At 43.6% G+C, this 17,259-nt stretch overlaps 1 protein-coding gene across 2 annotated transcripts in view; it reads right to left on the bottom strand.

The window, feature by feature from the left end:
* Nucleotides 1–13,610: 13,610 nt before the first annotated feature.
* The window catches only part of UXS1 (UDP-glucuronate decarboxylase 1), a 96,334-nt gene continuing 92,685 nt past the window's right edge, over nt 13,611–17,259 (bottom strand). For both annotated transcript variants that reach the window (XM_060610059.3, XM_060610068.3), the window contains exons 13-15: nt 16,836–16,893; nt 14,829–14,932; nt 13,611–14,474 (exon numbers count right to left, since the gene is read on the bottom strand). In XM_060610059.3, coding sequence (XP_060466042.1) covers nt 14,343–14,474; nt 14,829–14,932; nt 16,836–16,893 — 294 coding nt within the window. In that variant the 3' untranslated portion in view covers nt 13,611–14,342. The remainder of the gene's footprint in view (nt 14,475–14,828; nt 14,933–16,835; nt 16,894–17,259) is intronic.

A 17,259-nucleotide genomic window follows, 5' to 3' on the forward strand; every position in this document is an offset into this window, starting at 1 on the left:
TTTGAAGGCATTTAATAGTTTCCTTCCAAGAACTGTATCCCATGAGTTTGATGTGAAAAGTTAAGAAAAGATGACATCATCTCATTTCAATTATATTTTCTCCTTTGACCCTTAAGTTGATTACAAGTGTTATTAAATTTCCAAGTGAATGGATTTTTCTAATTATCGTATTGGCTTTGTTTTCTAACTTAATTGCATTGTGGTAAACAATTGGAAAAAAAAAAAAAAACAACTATGGTCAGATCCTGATCCTTGGAACTATACTGAGGCCAGTTGTATGGTCCAGTGTGTCAACCCCAGCAAGTGTTCTATGCGTGTCTTTTCCAGACATCAGATGAAATCAGGTCCATTAGCTCAAGCTGGGTAGTTGTACTCTTCACATTTTCTATTTTCTTACTGATTTTTTTTTTTTTTGGTCTGTTTGATCTACTGATTACTGCCAAATGTGTTAATGTGTACTATGATGATGGATTCAAAAGGGTTTTCCTTTAATTCTGTCATTCTGGCTTCATAGGAGGCTATACACAAGTTTGCATGGTATCCACACATTTCAATGCATCTTCCTAGTGAATGGAATCGTTGCTCATTATGCAGCAAATTTCTTATTTCTAGTAGTGCTTTTTGCCTGAATTCTCCTTTGATATTAAGATAACTATATTTGCCTCCCTTTGGTTACTAACTGCCTGGTATATCTTTTCCATAGTTCAGCCTTTTTTTGTGTGTGCTTTATGTGTGTCTTTTGTAAAGAATAAATAGCAGACATTTGTTTTGTTTTTAAAATATGGTGTGACTATTAAGGCCTTAACAGGAGAATTTAGTCCACATACTCTATTTTTAAGTTCATTCATTTATTCTGAGAGGGGGGAGGGGCAGAAAATGAGAGAGGCGGCGGTGGGGGGTGCCAGAGAGAGAGAGAGAGAGAGAGTGAGAGAATCCCAAGCAGGCTCCAAGCTATCAGAGCAGAGCTCACTGCAGGGCTCGATCCTACAGACTCTGAGATGATAACCTGAGCTGAGCTAAGAGTCGGACACTTAACCAACTGAATCACCCAGGCGCCCCTATTTCACTTACTCTTAATGTGATGAGCAATTTGGTTTTATTTCTAACATCACAGTTTGGACTTCTGACTCATTCCATTTCATCTGTTCCTGCATTCTTATTCCTCTTTTCTTGCCTTCCTTTGGACTGTTTTGTTTTCCTTGGTAGAGTCTTTTCCTTGTATTTCTTTTGAAGGTATACAGTGGCTCTATTCTATTCGTGTTTGCTCTATTTAATGCATATTTGACAACACGACAGGCGCTCGGTAGCCATATAGCTTCTCCTGGACAAACAAGGACCTTGCAAAACCTTATTCTCCAATCTCCTCTCCCAACTTCTGAGCGGTTGTAACTTGGCATTTTAAATTTAGCCTTCTTTATTTTCCCCACAGATTATCTTTGTTTCATATGTAGTCATTAATTTGTTTAGACTGTCACATAGTTATCTTGGTTCATTATTTCTCCTTGCAACTCAGACCACGTACCTGAGGTCATTTTCCTTCGATTTGAATGAAATCTTTCAGGATCCATTTAGTGAGGGTCATTGGGTGGTAAACTCTCAAGTTTGGCATTTTCCCCTGTTTCACTTGGTACAGAATTTTTGGTTATTTAATTAGTACTTTGAGATGATTCTTACTGTCTTATGGTTTCTACTGTTGACGTTACAAATTTTGCTACTTACCTATCACTTCTCTCTGAGTGACACTGTCCCTCCAAGGGTCTTTTATAGCTTGTCTGCTATCTCCCACAGCTAGGTCTATATATATTTACACTGCTTAGGGTGTGTTGGGCTTTTTAATCTGACGGTCAGCATCTTTAAACAAATATGGAAAATTCTTGCAATACTTCTTTGAATGTCACTTCTTCCCCATTCTATGATTTCTTCCCAAAATGTTACTCAAGTATATAAACTTCACTTACATTTTCCCTTCCTTTTTCAAATATGCTTAGCTATGTCTCTTGTTATCTGCTCAGATTTTCAAGTTTCTCTTTTATTTCCTTAAATGTATGAAACTTCTTTTTATATTGTTTGTTCTCTCCAGTATCTGAAGAAGCCTTTGTGGATCTGTTACGACCCTGCCATCTATCCATTGTTTTTCACCCATAATGTCATCTCCTTGATTCCATGTAATGCCTAATCCCTGCTCATTTTATTTAGAGCTTTATTTGGTTGGGAAATATTTGATGCCTGATTTAAGCTGAATTCGTCCATGTGGCCCTTGCGTCTCCCTTTACGAGTGGCCTTGGGTGCAGAGGCAGGGACAGGTGGAGTCTTACCAAACAGGGACCACTGTAGATTAAATTCTCCACTTGTGGATTTATAGACCACATGGGGACACCTTGGGGTTAAGATTTTCATGGATGCTCTCTCCCAACCTACCCACCCACCCCTACCCAGCTCTCTGAAAGAAGCATCTTCACTGCCCGCTTCAGTGTGATGGGTTTATTTGTTTATCCATCCAGGTGGATTCCTTACTCTTGTATCATTAGGAGATAACACCTAGAAAGATTGTTTTTTATTATGATATTCAGCACTTTATTGGCCCTTATTGGAGATATATTTAGGTTATCTAATCTGTCATACTACTAGAAACAGAACTCCTATTTGGTCATTCACTTCATTTATATACATATATTACTTTTTGAGTTTTTATTTATATTTGAGAAGGGGGGGCAGAGAGAGAGGGGGACAGAGGATCTGAAGCAGGCTTCACATTGACAGCAGAGAGCTGATGTGGGGCTCAAACTCACAAACAGTGAGATCATGACCTGAGCCAAAGGGAGACACTTAACCGACTGAGCCACCCAGGTGTCCCCTATTTGGTCATTTACTTCATATCAGACATTCCTCACTTTTTTGTGTGTGTCTAGGAATCTCTGAAGCATAATGCTTTTAGTAAGTAAAATATATAGGATTAAAAATGAAACCAATTATATTAAAAAAGTTACCAACACTTTAAATATTTATTTTGGGGAGAAAGCACAGCAGGGGAGGGGGACAGAGGACCTGAAGTGGGCTGTACAATGACAGGCTGACAGTAGTGAGTGTGATGTGGGGCTTGAACTCATGAACCACGAGATCATGACCAGAGCTGAAGTCGGATGCTCAACCAACCAAGCCAGCCAGGTGCACCAAAATTTACCAACATTTTAAAAGACAAATTTGTGATATAGTAATAAGGGTGCTTCCTTGTGCTATGAGTAAGAAGATCTGGTGCCAGGTAGACAATCCAAGTAGTGAAATTATTCTGAGATATTCATAACAAGTATAATGTGATGGCATATCTGATTTGTATGCACGACAAAGTCCCAGGTAAGAGCAAAGACTATTGCAGTTTGCTGCCTATACTTATGCTTAAAGAAAAGTCTACATTTGAGCTGGGGAGAGTAAAAACAAAGAACATAAGATCTTTCCCCATTCAAATTCATGAAACTGTTTATTAAAAGGTATTTCCAGGGGTGCCTGGGTTGCTCAGCCGGTTGGGCATCTGACTCTTGATTTCGGCTCAGGTCATGAAACTGGGGTCATGGCATCAAGCCCCACATTGGGGTCCACACTGAGCGTGGGGCTTGCTTAGGATTGTCTCTCTCACTCCCTCTGCCCCTCTCCCCTGCTGGCATGTGCTCTCTCTCAAAAAAAAAAAAAAAAAAAAAATTAAAAAAAGGGGGTTTCCAGTCCAATTCCTGTAGTATATCCAGAGTAAAAGTTCCCAATTGTTCTTAGGTTAAAGGTGAAAATACATGAGTCGTCCTAGGAGGTCTGGTCCCCGCCTTTCCCTTTAGCCTCCTCCTGTCACTCCCTCTTGCTCTGATTCAGCCACTTCAGCCTTTCCATCCTTTGAGTGTGCCATCGACTCCCTCCTTCTGGAAGGTTCTCTCTCCCTCTTTTGCCTGGGTAACTCCCAGACTTCCTTCAGTGTTCACTGTTGTCCTCTCCCCTCCCCAGTTCTTCCGGGTCAGCTTCCTCTCACAGGCTCTGCTACAGTGCTGAGATATAGCACCTTCCTAGAGAATATTGTCACATGGGTCATTATCTGATAAACTTCTTGGTCTCTGCTGGACTGGAAATGCCAGGACACACGGCATAACTATCTCTTGCTCACTCAGAGCCTAGCACAGAGCCCATCAGAGTAACTGTTCTTTAGTATGGGTTGGATTGAGCCTGATTGCATTTGGGAAGGGAAAAGTTGATCGAGTCTCATTTCTACAAATGGGGAAAATGGCCACAAGGGCTGAAGGACAGACACCTCCTAAGATACAAAGTGAAACAGGAACAGAACAGGAATACAACTCAGATTTGGGGGTCCTTCCCATATCAGATGATCTGTCTCCTTCCTCCTCAGGACATGCACCACCCTACATTTGCTTATCCCCATGTCCCTACCCCCAATTTCCCCAATGGCAATGTCCACCTCCTTTCTCCAAGGTGTGCCTCATGGGCCTTTGGTTTTCTGAACCTGTTCTCAGACTGGAAATGGCGAACTAACTTTTTTCCCACTCGTCCAATGCCGGCTGCCTTCTGAGCAGAAGATCACATGATCAAGGATGAGAACTTGAGGCCAGACTGGGTGGGAAGCTTTTTTAAGCTTGGTCAGAGGCCCTTGGCCATGTGCTTTCCAAATCATACCACATAATTCTTTTCAAATCAAGAAATACGGTCTTCTTTTATGGATCAGAATTACTCTCCAGGATTTTATAAACCAATTATTTTCATATACTGCTTCAACAAAGGGGGATGGGGAATGCCGTTGTAAAAAGATACAAAGATTGGAAATGGAAGGATGACACGTGCACAAACATTGCTCTCCCCCTCTTCCTCTGCCCCATGTTTTTAAACATTGAGTAGACAGCATCTGGGGGAATATGACCAGATCTTCCCAGGAATCTATGCTAGGGATAAAATGCCCGGAGTGACTGGACTGCTCATTTTCAAACATCTGAAGAGCTGTCAAAAGAAACAAGTCTTTGTCTCGTTCTTGGAGAGCCCAAAGGGCACAACCAGAACCCAATTCCAGCTCAAAATTCCAAATGTAGAATGGGATGCTTCACGAGGTTAAGTGCTTCCAGCAGGGTGAGTGAACATTTTGACAAGATTGTTTACTGCAAATTCTGCGTTCGAAGATTAAAGTTCCTTAAAGTCTGAGATCCTGAAATACTCAGTGGTGATTCTCATACAACGGCAACTCACTTCTCCATCCCTGCTGAGCCTCTGTGAAGAGATCTAGCACCTGATTCCTCTGAAACCCTGACTAAGCCTTTTTCTCTGATAAAACTAATAGTACATACACCTAAGGCGCATAGGCAAGACTAGATAATGGCAGACATGTTACAGCTAAAAGATTCACTCCATTCAGGCTACAGGCCACTCAATAAAGGCTCTAGTAGTCTGTGATCTACCCTGCCTCTACATCACAGTGTAGCAATGAGGGAAAAACAGGAAGATACCTCCAGGGAATCGGGATTTATAAAGAGCTGCGTCCTTCCCTTGAAAGTTCATTTCTTTTCTTGTAAATAAATACCTAGCTTCGCTAATGTAAGATGGCCTGGGGAGAGGGCAGACAAAAACAAGCAGCGCCACTGCTGTGACCACCAGCATTATGAAAAAGCCGAGAAGCAGCCCAAGAGGCGGATGTAGTAGCTCCGGGGGAAAAAAACCGTGTAGAGTGGAGTCTGTTATAAAGGATGTGTGGTGGGCGCTGCCTGTAATTCATGGCTAGTTTTTTGTTGCTTTTAATTGAGCTCTTTCTCATCCTATTCCTTTCTGATTTCCAGTTTCTTTTCTCTTTTTGCTGAGAAACAAATCTTGTGAAAACAGACCAGCAAATGTGACATAGAACATGGTAAGCATCTAACATTAAAGAAGCCCAAGTGCTGATAAGAACGCTGATGAGTGGGTCTTTATTGCACTGACGACAGATGAATTTTACCTCCTGCCATTTGACCTGTGGAGCTAGGAATGATGATTTTGACTAATTGTCCATCTATGATCTTTCCAGCTGGCCGCTGACTCAGACACGGTTCTGTTGTGGGAAGTATAAACACAATCATCATCATTTCCTTCTCCCATCTGTATATTACGTCACTGCAACCTCACTATCACCTTTAAAGTAGGAAAATCGGGTGTTATCACCTTCACTTATTTTTTTTTAATATCTTCAACGAGTTTTATTTCATTAATACTTGATTACTGAAATTCCCTTTTTAGCTACTGATTCCTATTTAATCCTTTTCGGTGCCTATCACATTTTCCTCCCTTTATTTAAAAGTAATCTTTCAGGGTGCTTGGGTGGCTCAGTCGGTTAAGTGTACGACTTCAGCTCAGGTCATGATCTCGCGGTTTGAGCCCCGCGTCGGACTCTGGGCTGAGAGCTCGGAGTCTGGAGCCTGCTTTGGATTCTGTCTGTCACTCTCTCTCTGCCCCTCCCCTGATCACACTCTCTCTCTCTCTCAAAAATGAATAAACTTAAAAAAAAATTTTTTTTAAAGTAGTCTTTCAAATTCAAGTTTTGCCAGAAAGACAGCACAGGGCATCAAGCACAGACCGTGGTATAGCTGGAATGCTTAACATGATTAGATCTTTCAGTGTCATGTGACATGATCGTGGGATTTGTTTTCCTTCATGGTGGAATATATTGATCAGGGTTTTCAAATACTGTACTAGCCTTGTATCCCTGCAATAAGTTCCACTTGGTCCTGGTACACAGTTCTTTTTATATGTTGTTAATTCAATTTGCTAACATTTTATTTAAAATTTTTGCACCTAAAAGTTAAATTTAAAAAATTTTGCACCTATACTCATGAGAGATATCGGTCTGTAGTTGTCCTTTTTTTGGTACTGTCTTTGCCTTTTTTTTTTTTTTTTTTTTTTTTTTTTAGGTTTTTATTTATTTATTTAGAGAGATAGAGAATGAGCAGGGAAGGGGCAAAGAGAGAGGTGGACAGAGGATCCGAAGCGGGTTCTGTGCTGACAGCAGAGAGTCTGATGTGGGCCTTCAACTCATGAACCATGAGATCATGACCTGAGCTGAAGTTGGATGCTTAACCAACTAAGCCACCCAGGCTCCCCTCTTTGTCTGGTTCTGATGTCAGGGTAACACTAACTTCATAAAACAAATTGGGAAGTGTTCCTTCTTCTTCTAGTTGCTGGAAAAGATTGTGTAGAATCGATGTGACTTAAGTATTTGGTAGAATTCTCCAGTGAATCCTTCTGGGCCTGGAGATTTTTCAGGAGGCTAATTATGAATTCTATCTTATACGACTATTCAAGTAACAGATCCCATATTGGGTAAGTTGTGTTAGTTTGTGCTTTTCCAGGAATTGGTCTATTTCATCTAAGTTGTCAAATTTACATACTGAGTTGTACCTAGTATTCCCTTATATTCTCTTGATGTCTCCTAATTGGTGTGATTGGCCATTTTCGTTTAATGTAATTATCATATTAAGGCTTAAATCTGCCTTTTTTGTTTTGTTTTGTTTTCTACTTGTTTGTTTCCTTTTTCCCATCTTCCTGTGGGTCACACATTTTTTTTTTTTTTTTTACAACTCTATTTTTTCATTTGAGTATATCTCTTTAGGAGTTGCTCTACACATTACATTGTATGTACACACGACTTCTCAAAATCTACTGGCATCAACTTTCACCAGTTTGAGTAAAATATGGAAGGTTTTTACCTTCCAGCATTTATACACAATTGCCTTATTTCCTTTAAATTAATTGAAAACCACAAGAGTGTTATAATTTTTCCTTCAACCATCAAACATAATTTAGAAAACGTTAAGAGAAGGAAAACCTATTACATTTTCTCTTATTTTTGCTCTTTTCATGTTCTTCCCTCCTGCCTGATATCCCAAGTTTCCATCTTTTGTCATTTCCTTTTTGTTTAAAGAATTCTACTTTAGTCGTGCTTTTAGGGTGGGTCTGCTGTGAAAACACCTCATAGTTTTCCTTCAGAGGAGAATGTCGTACTTTCCCCTCCATTTCTGAAGGGCATTTTCACTGGATTGACAGTTCTTTTCTTCCAACACTTAGAAAATGTGCCACTTATTCATGGGCTCATGGTTTCTGATTAGAAATTCCCCGGTCATTCTGTTTTGCCCCCAAGGCAATGTGTCTTGTCCCTTTGGCTGCCTTTGAGATTGTTTTACTTTGGCTTTAGTTTTTCAGTTTGACTATTACGTGTCTTGGCATGGACTTCTTTGGGTTTTCTTATTTGGGGTTCGCTTAGCATTTTGAATCTGTTGGCTTATGTTGCTTTGCCAACTTTAGGAAATTGTCAGTTCTTTTTCTTAGAGTATTTTTTTCAGTTCCATCTCCCTCTCCTCTCCTGGTACTCCAATGACATGACCGATTTTTTGTGATACTTCCATACATCTTTTTTTTTTTTTTTTTGGTCTATTCTCTTTTTCAGACTGGGTAATTTCTACCGTTTCATTTTCAAGTTCATGGCGTCTTCCCTTTGTCCTCTCCACTCTGCTCTTGAATCCATCCACAGAGCTTTTTATTTTCATTATTTTATTTTTCACTTCTACAAGTTCCATTTCATTCTTCATATCTCCTCTTTGCTGAGATTTTCCATTTTCCATGTTCCAAGCATGTTTGTAATTGCTTGCTGAAGTATTTTCTTGATGCCTGCTTTAAAATATTTATCAGATGGGGATGAGAGAGGTACAGCATCAGTAATATAGTCAATGGCATTGAAGTAGTGTCCATTGTATGGTGGCAGATGGTAGCTACACTTGTGAGCATAGTGCGACATACAGAATTGCCAAATCACTATTTTGTACACTTCAAACTATGTAGCATTGTGTCAACTACAATTCAAAATAATTCACAGTAAACAAAAACTAAAGATACATAGAAGTTAAATATTTGTCAGATAATGCTAACATCTGTTATCTTCTCTTACTCAGTTTGATCTTGGTTCTTGGGGTGACATGATTTTCCATGGACACCTGGTCAATATTCTAAGAGAAAACTCTGGGCCTTGGCAGGTCTCCTCTGATACTGCTCCTGTGAGTAAGAGGGAGCACTGCTCTTTACTACCTGGTGGGGGTGGAGGTCCAGGCTCCTCACTGGGTCTCCACGGATGACATTCAGGCCAGAAGGGGAAGGGGCACTTCATTACTGCTGCCCAAGTGGTCCCCACTGGGGTTGCTTTGTAACTACTGATCAAAGAGCTGAAAGTCCTGACTCGCCACAAGGCCTCTGACACCACCCCAGTGGCAAATGAAAGGGACACATCAATACTACTGGGTGGAGGTGGAAGTCCATGACCCCCACGTGGTCTTACATCATACAGATGGGGTCATTACCAGCCATCAGAGATGCGAGTCCCATATCAGGCTGTCTAGTCCCTAGCTCCCACAAGGCCTTCCGGGATACCACCAGGGAGAGGTGTGGGGGTGGGGGGCTGGCTGAGGCATCTTGTCACAGCCAGGCAAGGGAAACTCCAGGCCCAACTTGGCCTTTAATGGCAGAAACAGGATTGAGCTACAATTTTCTCACGTGGTATTCGGCTGGAGTAGATCCATTATTGTTTGAAAGTTTTCTGCCTTACTAGGCTGCCCCTTTCCTGGTACATTTGTTACAGCGAACAGGTTTGAGGGGCTTTGACTGTGTCCACTGGCATTTCTGGCTTGTGGTTTCTCCATTCGGGGATGTATGAGGCAAGAAGAAAATCCAGGGAACTCCCTACTTGTATTAGTTTCCTAGGGTCGCCATAACAAACACTGGACACTGGGCGCTTAAACAGCAGACACTTATTTTCTCACAGTTCTGGAGGCTGCAAGCCCAAGGCTAAGGTGTCAGTAGATTTGGTTTCTCATGAGGCCTCTCTCCTTAGCTTGCAGATGACTGCCTTCTGGCTGTGTCCTCATACGGTCTTTCCTGTGCACATGCACACAGATGTCTAAATTTCCTCCTCACAAGTCATCAATCAGACTGGATTAGGGTCCATCCTAAAGATCTCATTTTTAACATAATAATCTCTTTAAAGACTTTATCTCCTGCATTCTGAGGTCCAGGGGATTAAGGATTCAACATGTAAATTTTTGAAGGGACACAAGTCCACACATAACACCACTGTGACCTTCCTCAGGTCCTGAGGTATGCAGTTGTCTGCTTTCTTCTATCCATTTCCTAAGCCTTCCTATGTTTGATTTATATATAATGTCCAGAATTTTAAATTGTGCTTCCTGGGAAGAAAAGGGAAAGTCTTATCTACTCCATTCTTGGAAACAGAAGTCTTTCCCTTGCATTTTTATCTTCTTTTCTTTAAAAACTCACCTTCTGTGGCTGGCAAATGGTAAAGCCAGTGAATCTTCCGCCTCCTGCATCCCGGGTCTGTAGATCACATCACATTAGTTTCATTCCAAACGAAATATATCTTAACAAACACAGCAACACAAAATTCAAAGTGTACCCAGACAGCAAGACTTTCAAACACCGTTAAAGTTCTTGCACGCGCCCGCCGTGGAAGGAGCTTGCAAGTCACTCCTCCGTCCCAACTGCTAAGAAGCAAAACTGGAACCACCACCAATTCTTCTTACATTCAACAGAGTAGTGAGGTCACAGGGCAAAGTGCTTTCCCCCAAACTGGAGACTGGAGAACATACAGAATCACAACTTAGCAGGATAGCAAGCTCTGAGCGAACAAGGACCATGGGAGTGAAGTCTGAACTGTGACGCACAAACTACTGGAGGCTCAGTGTGGACAAGGCTTGGTTAAGAAGCCCAGGGGGAGACGGTCACAGGGGGACCCGCGGTTTTGTGTTTTATCTCTAGTTCCACCTGGTTCTCTCGGCAAAGAGCGGAGAAACACTTCATGCTCCTGGTGTGCTCAGGCGAGAGGAAGGAACTGTTTGTGGAGTACACCAGAGTACCCAGTTGTCCCTAACAAGACCTGCCCTCGAGACACTAGTCAACCAGGGTAACCTGCTGGGGTTATCTCAGAGCCTAACTGACCTGGAGAATGGGAAATCATGCCAGCCCCCACTAGACACCTTCCCGCCTAAAAGGAGAGAAAAAAAAAAAGAGATTTTTGATAGTAAAACCTTCTTTTTTCCTTCCCTCAGCACAGCTGTAGATAAAAAAATGGCCCTGATTCCTAATGTGCCTAAGGTACAAATAGGACACAGTCAAGAATTTTTAAGACAGAGGAAACAGGTGGGTCAATCTTGGTAATTAGAACAAAGCCCTACTGGAGTCTTTGAAGCAGTGTGTGTCCCTTCCTCCATATAGTAAACAGTTCTCAGGGCAATGCAGTTTTTCAACTCCCTATCAGATAGAACGATCAGCCACAGAAAGTCTAGTTAATACACAGAAATCACCTGTATACGCAAATTGAAACCCACAGCTCCTCTGCCCCAGGAAATCACTGAAAAGCTCCCAGATCTCCCCGTCGCCCTTATGAGGCTAAATGGTAAGTCACTCCATGGCCAGACCAGCATTTCACTCAATACAACTTTGGAATTGAGGATGAAGTCAAGCTCACAGTCCAGCCCAGAACCCTCAGAGAGGCAGCCCATGCAGCACCAATGTCGTGACTAAAGATGCCACCAGGGCTCATGGAGTGGTAACCAGGCTGCTGCAAGAGTCTAACTGGGGACAGTGGGCCAGGATCAGTATCTAAGAGCGTGTAGCTGAAAACCAGTAAGTTTTGATTCTGTGATGTGCACCTTGCTTGAGCCCATTGTCACAGAAGGAAGAGGAGTTGTGCCCCAGCACTGATGCCCAGGTCAGGAGCTGATCCTGACACGTAGGGGCATCATCACTACCCACTCCCCTGTCCCTCTCCAGGCTCCCTCAATACCACTTTCTTCTCTCTCTGGGACCTTCATATGCTCAATCCAAAGCTTACATTATTTCCCTGGATGCATGACCCTTTTCCTTAGGGGGAATCAGACATGATCCCTCATCCCCTTCTTTCTCGTTTCCTGAAAATTTTTATGAAAATCATGGGGACAGAAGTCAAAAGAATTCCAGAATTCTAGACACAAGCAAATAACAAGGTAAGAGAATTGTGCACCCAAGGCTTTTGGGTACCCCCAAACTGTACTGCCCACCTTAGGTCTACAGAAGTTCACTCCAGGTCTCTGTTTGCTCTTCATGTCTGGGATCACTGTTAGCGGCTCTCAAACCTCTCAGCTGTTTACCTCTGCCCAGGAAAAGGTGTATCGCACATCTCAGGCCAAAATAATGACAACTGAAATAAGAACCTTCCCTGAATCCTCTCTTTCTCCTTGACACACGGTCCATTCTAGCAATGATCCTCAGCTCCAGGAGCCTTCTGGGGATTAGCATGACAAATGAAACAGAACCACAGCTTCCTTAGCCTGGCCTCTGAGATTCGGTGGGAAAAACATGTCCGATTAAGAAAAAAAAATCCCTAAGTGCTTTTGAAGGGCAGGAGAGTCTGGCTTTCCGGGGTTAGCTGTGGAAATAAGCATTATGCCTGCTCATGCAGAGCCACCTGGCTTGGAGAGTGCAGTCGCTCTAACTTCCTGCATTGTTCTTCCATTTGTTTTAAAAGGAATAACAAAAAATCCTAATGCTAAACCTTGAATTCTTTAAAAAAAAATTTTTTTTTATGTTTATTTTTGATAGAGCACAAGTGGGGGAGAGGCGGAGAGAGAAGGAGACACAGAATCCAAAGCAGGCTCCAGGCTCTGAGCTGTCAGCACAGAGCCCGACGCGGGGCTTGAACCCACAAACCGCAAGATCATGACCTGAGCAGAAGCCAGATGCCCAAGCGACTGAGCCACTCAGGGACCCCCCCCTCAAATTTTTTTTAATGTTTATTTTTTGAGAAAGTGAGACAGAGTGTGAGCAGGGGAGGGGCAGAGAGAGAGGGAGACACAGAATCCGAAGCAGGCTCAAGGCTCTGAGCTGTCAGCACAGAGCCTGACGTGGGGATTGAACTCATGAACCGTGAGATCATGACCTGAGCCAAAGTCGGTTGCTTAACCGACTGAGCCACCCAGGTGCCCCAAAGCTTGAAAGAATTCTTAACAAAAGCAAAAGCTCTCAAAGTTTTCACTCAATGAGCCTCGCTTGCAGATCGTACAACAAAGAGCACTGCTTTTTCTCCATCTGGTCTGTGCTGCCCAGAGAGGGACACGCGCAGACTCAGACCCTGGGTGAACGCTGAGATCTCTCCACGCTGCAGTTAGCATGCTACGCACATTCAGCCCTGCTAGCTTAGCAGTTCTTAATATCCACTCATCAAATTACATGTACCAACCTGGTTGTTTTCAGATTTTTCCTCTAAATTCTGCAGTATTTTTCTTCTTCTTTTACTTTGAGAGAGAGACAGACAGACAGACAGACAGAGAGAGGAAGGCCGAGTCGGGGAGGGGCATAGAGGGAGAGAGAGAATCCTGAGCAGACTCCTTGCTGTCCGCACCGATCCCAACTCGGGGCTTGAACCCATGAACTGTGAGATCATGACCTGAGCTGAAATCAAGAGTCGGATACTTAACCGACTGAGCCACCCAGGTGCCCCCCTACAGTATTTTTCTTAGCAATTCAATAATACACATGCAAAGCAGAAAGCCAATCTTTAGAACTACAAGTGGGTTTCAATATTTTATTAAAATAGCATATATTTAACCACCGTTAACCAAGAATACGTTAACTTTGTCCCCCCACCCCCACCCCAAATACGCAGCACAACACAGTAGTGATTCTGAATATCCTTGATCGTGATAACCAACAGAAGTATTTCAAAGTCAAGTTTGCAACTAAAAACGAGACCTTGGAAAAATTCTGAATTAAAAGAAACATAAAGCCCTCAAACAGAATTCTTTTATTCGCCTGAGGAATAAATGCCGGTGTGCCACCCAACTGACAACACTGCTTAAGTTTGCTTTTTTTTTTCTTTATGCATAGTACAACGTCTCATTTATAAGTACCCACTTTTATAAATAAAATTGGCATTTTCACCCCATTTAATGTTCCTTTTCAGCTTCACAAAGAAACCAGTAAATAAAACTGTCAACGACAGTCACAACATATGCTCTCGTAGCAAGATAAAAAACGTGAAAATACGCAAAGATGCATCTACGCTATTTTACATAAAAAGACAGATTTTAAAAAGTGCAAGGCAAAATTTGCAGTTTTTTGAGGGGAGTTTTTAGGCACATCCATTTCTTTAAAGCAAGCTTCAGAATGAAATTCCAGTTTGTTCTTCATGACACCTGTTTTAAGTCTTTCCTTTAAAAAAAAAAAAAAAGAAGAAGAAAAGAAAAAAAATACATCCCATCAAGTGTGAAACAGGGAGTCTCCCGTCCCGAGAAGTGAGGTTTTCAGTTATGGCGTGTCCGTCCTTTTTTTATCCTTGCGGGCTTTGGTTTGGGGATGTATTGATTATTTGCCTGGTACTCAAGTTCTTTGCGGAAGTAGTGGATAGCTTTGTTTAAACCTTCCTCCAGCGGGACCTGTTTAAAGAGAAAGAGAACAGGAGACAAGGTCACTGTCAAGAAACAGCGGGAAGCAGGAAGGAAGTGCTGACATGGGGTCTGCCCTCTGGAGGCACACTCACAGCACCGTGCCACCCCCCCCCCCCCCCCGATGCTGCTTTCACAGATTCAGCCACGTGCGTGTGCAAGTTTACAAGAGCAGGCTGCATTGTGGGCTCCCATTTCCCCCCGTAACAGAAGACAACACATGAAAGGAGAAGCCATGTAATAGCCTGGAGAAAACCCTACATCTTGTCTGCCCAACCACACCAGCGCCCAAGAAAACCACCACGGGCCTTTGTCAACAGGGCAGCGTCGGGCCCGCGCACTCACCACGGGCTCCCATGCCAGCATCATCTTCGCTTTTCTGATGTCAGGTTTTCTTTTCTGTGGGTCATCCTGGGCTTCGGAGAGAAACTGAATCTCACTTCCACTTCCTGAATTGTTGCAGAAAAAAGAAAGGTAAGAGAATCACAAACCACTCTGGGTGTGACTTCTGCTATACGCCTCAAAGCAAAATCCCATCTGTGCACTGAATAAGGGAGCACATCGCAGAACACATTTCTCACGGAGTCACTGAGCCACGTGAGGAACTGTACCTCTGGTCCTACGAGAGCTTGGTGAGAGGCTGTTACTCTGCCTCCACAGGCCTGAGAGGAAGGACAGGGCCTGTTCTAGCTGCCAGCTCCAGGGCAGACCAGCCACCATCAGCGAACATAGCAGGCATGCCCACAGGGTCTGACTCCGAAGTAAGTAAAAATGGTGAATGGGGAGTGTGGTCATCTGTGATGCCGATGGCCCTGGTGAGCCACATCTGAGGCATTCATGTGCCGCAGGAGCGCTGGAATTGGGCCGGCTGTCAACTCGTTTAACCAAGTAGAGTGCAGGAGGAATGACCATGGGCCAGTCCCGGGCTGATGCCTTATGGAAGGCCTGACCATTTATACACCTGCAGGTGTGAGCTCTGAGCCAACACATAAGCTGTCCAGCTACCCTGCTGGGGAGATCACATGCAGAAGGACAGAGAACCTGGCTTGTCCCGCATCCTAGCAGGGCCCCTTCCCTGCTGGCCGGCAGAATGAAGCCATACCAGGGGCCATCGGCAAGACCTGCAGAAGAAACCCCCAGCAGAGGCCAGCCCCGATCACAGATTCGTGAACAAATAGGATGGTTGTTGTTTTAAGCCTCTGCAGTTTGGGCTGGTGTACTTACTACTCAGCCTTTCACAGAACCACAGAGGATCTTGTCAAAATGCAGATTCTTATCCAGAAGACATGGGTGGTATGTGTGATTCTCCACTTCTAACAAGTATCCCATGGGCCCCACTTGGGGTAGAGGTTCTGAATGGTCTAGATCCCAGACAAGCTGTTATCTGAGTACATCCCTTCCCTACTTGGGTAGAGATGGGCAGACCCAGAGTGGGAAGGCAGGGGGAATAGAGCTAGGGGAGGCAACGGGGGCTGTGAGATCCTGCAATTTACGTCTGAGGAAGGTCAGCTCCCGTCCTGTACAACTGTCTGGAGCTGATTAGAACATGCTGGTAGATGACAGCCCCATGCCAGGAAGGACAGCCCTGAAGAATCAGCACACCTAAGTGTGGGGTCTGAACAGGCAAGGCACTTCAGAACATCCTATGTTAGGCTTACCCCAGGTCTAACCACTCCAACCTAGTTGTGTCTTGACTCAAATTTCTCGATCAACTATGGAAAACAGACACCCCCTACGAGCCAGACTTCCCAGAGCTCCAGTAAGCGTGCCGAAGTGAGGACAGGCTTGCCCAGTGCACACTTGCAGCCCGAGGGCTGGATGAAGATACACGAGCTTCTTACAGCTTTTAGAGTACGCCCTTGACTGGGGCTACTCCCAGTGTCTACGCTGCCTCCAGTGGATGATGGCCGGGTTGGCCAGAGCTGTAAAGAGCTTGAAATCGCCAACAGGTTCTGTCAGAAACATGCAAGCTGGTGTCGCTCCCTCTTGGACCTCCAAAATCCCCTTCTCATCACTGTCAGTGATGACTGTTTGGACATCAAACAATCGTCACCTGTGCAGCGCTCCACCAGAACCATGTCTTGAGCCCTGGGAACAAGCGCTTCCTCCTGCTCCACCCCGACCTGCTGACGCAGCTGTAACCACAACCCATCTCCTTTCCCACGCCCCTTCGTCTTTATCTTCCCATTACTTAATTAAAGAATCAGAAAACAATTAAGTGTTCCTGATAAAGTTCTGCTTTTTATCCAATTCAATTAGCTTGTATTAATTACACATTTTTTAGTCAAGGTGTTATTAACTGATAGCGCGAGTGCTGCCAATTTCACTCAGCACGGTGTTTGTCCTACTTACCAACAAGGTTTTTAATTAACTGAGCAAATTCTAGGATTGTGTGTTCTTCTGGGTTCCCCTAAGGAAGAAACGGTTGCTGATTAGAAGTGTAATCCCAACAGCAGAGATCTCTACCACTCAAACTGCATGTACATCTTCAAAGCATCCACAGGCTAACTCTGGCATCTTAGAAAGTCACCAGGCTCCTGCCTCTTCCTGTTTCATCAGGTGCTTAACTGATCGGGATGCTGACTAATCCATCCAGCAAAGTACTAAATTGTACTGAGTACTGCTTTTGTCCTCCAGACTTTGTTAACAAGAACACCCCTCAGCTAGGTCAAGAGCATCTAATAAGGACATACACATTACCTGGCCTAGAAGACCAGGAGAATTTCTGTATCTAACGTTACTATAACTGCGTTGTCACTTTGCATAAAAGTTTGGT

The sequence above is a fragment of the Panthera onca genome, chromosome A3 (genome assembly GCF_046562875.1).
Source record: "Panthera onca isolate mPanOnc1 chromosome A3, mPanOnc1 haplotype 2, whole genome shotgun sequence".
Classification (NCBI taxonomy): domain Eukaryota; kingdom Metazoa; phylum Chordata; class Mammalia; order Carnivora; family Felidae; genus Panthera; species Panthera onca.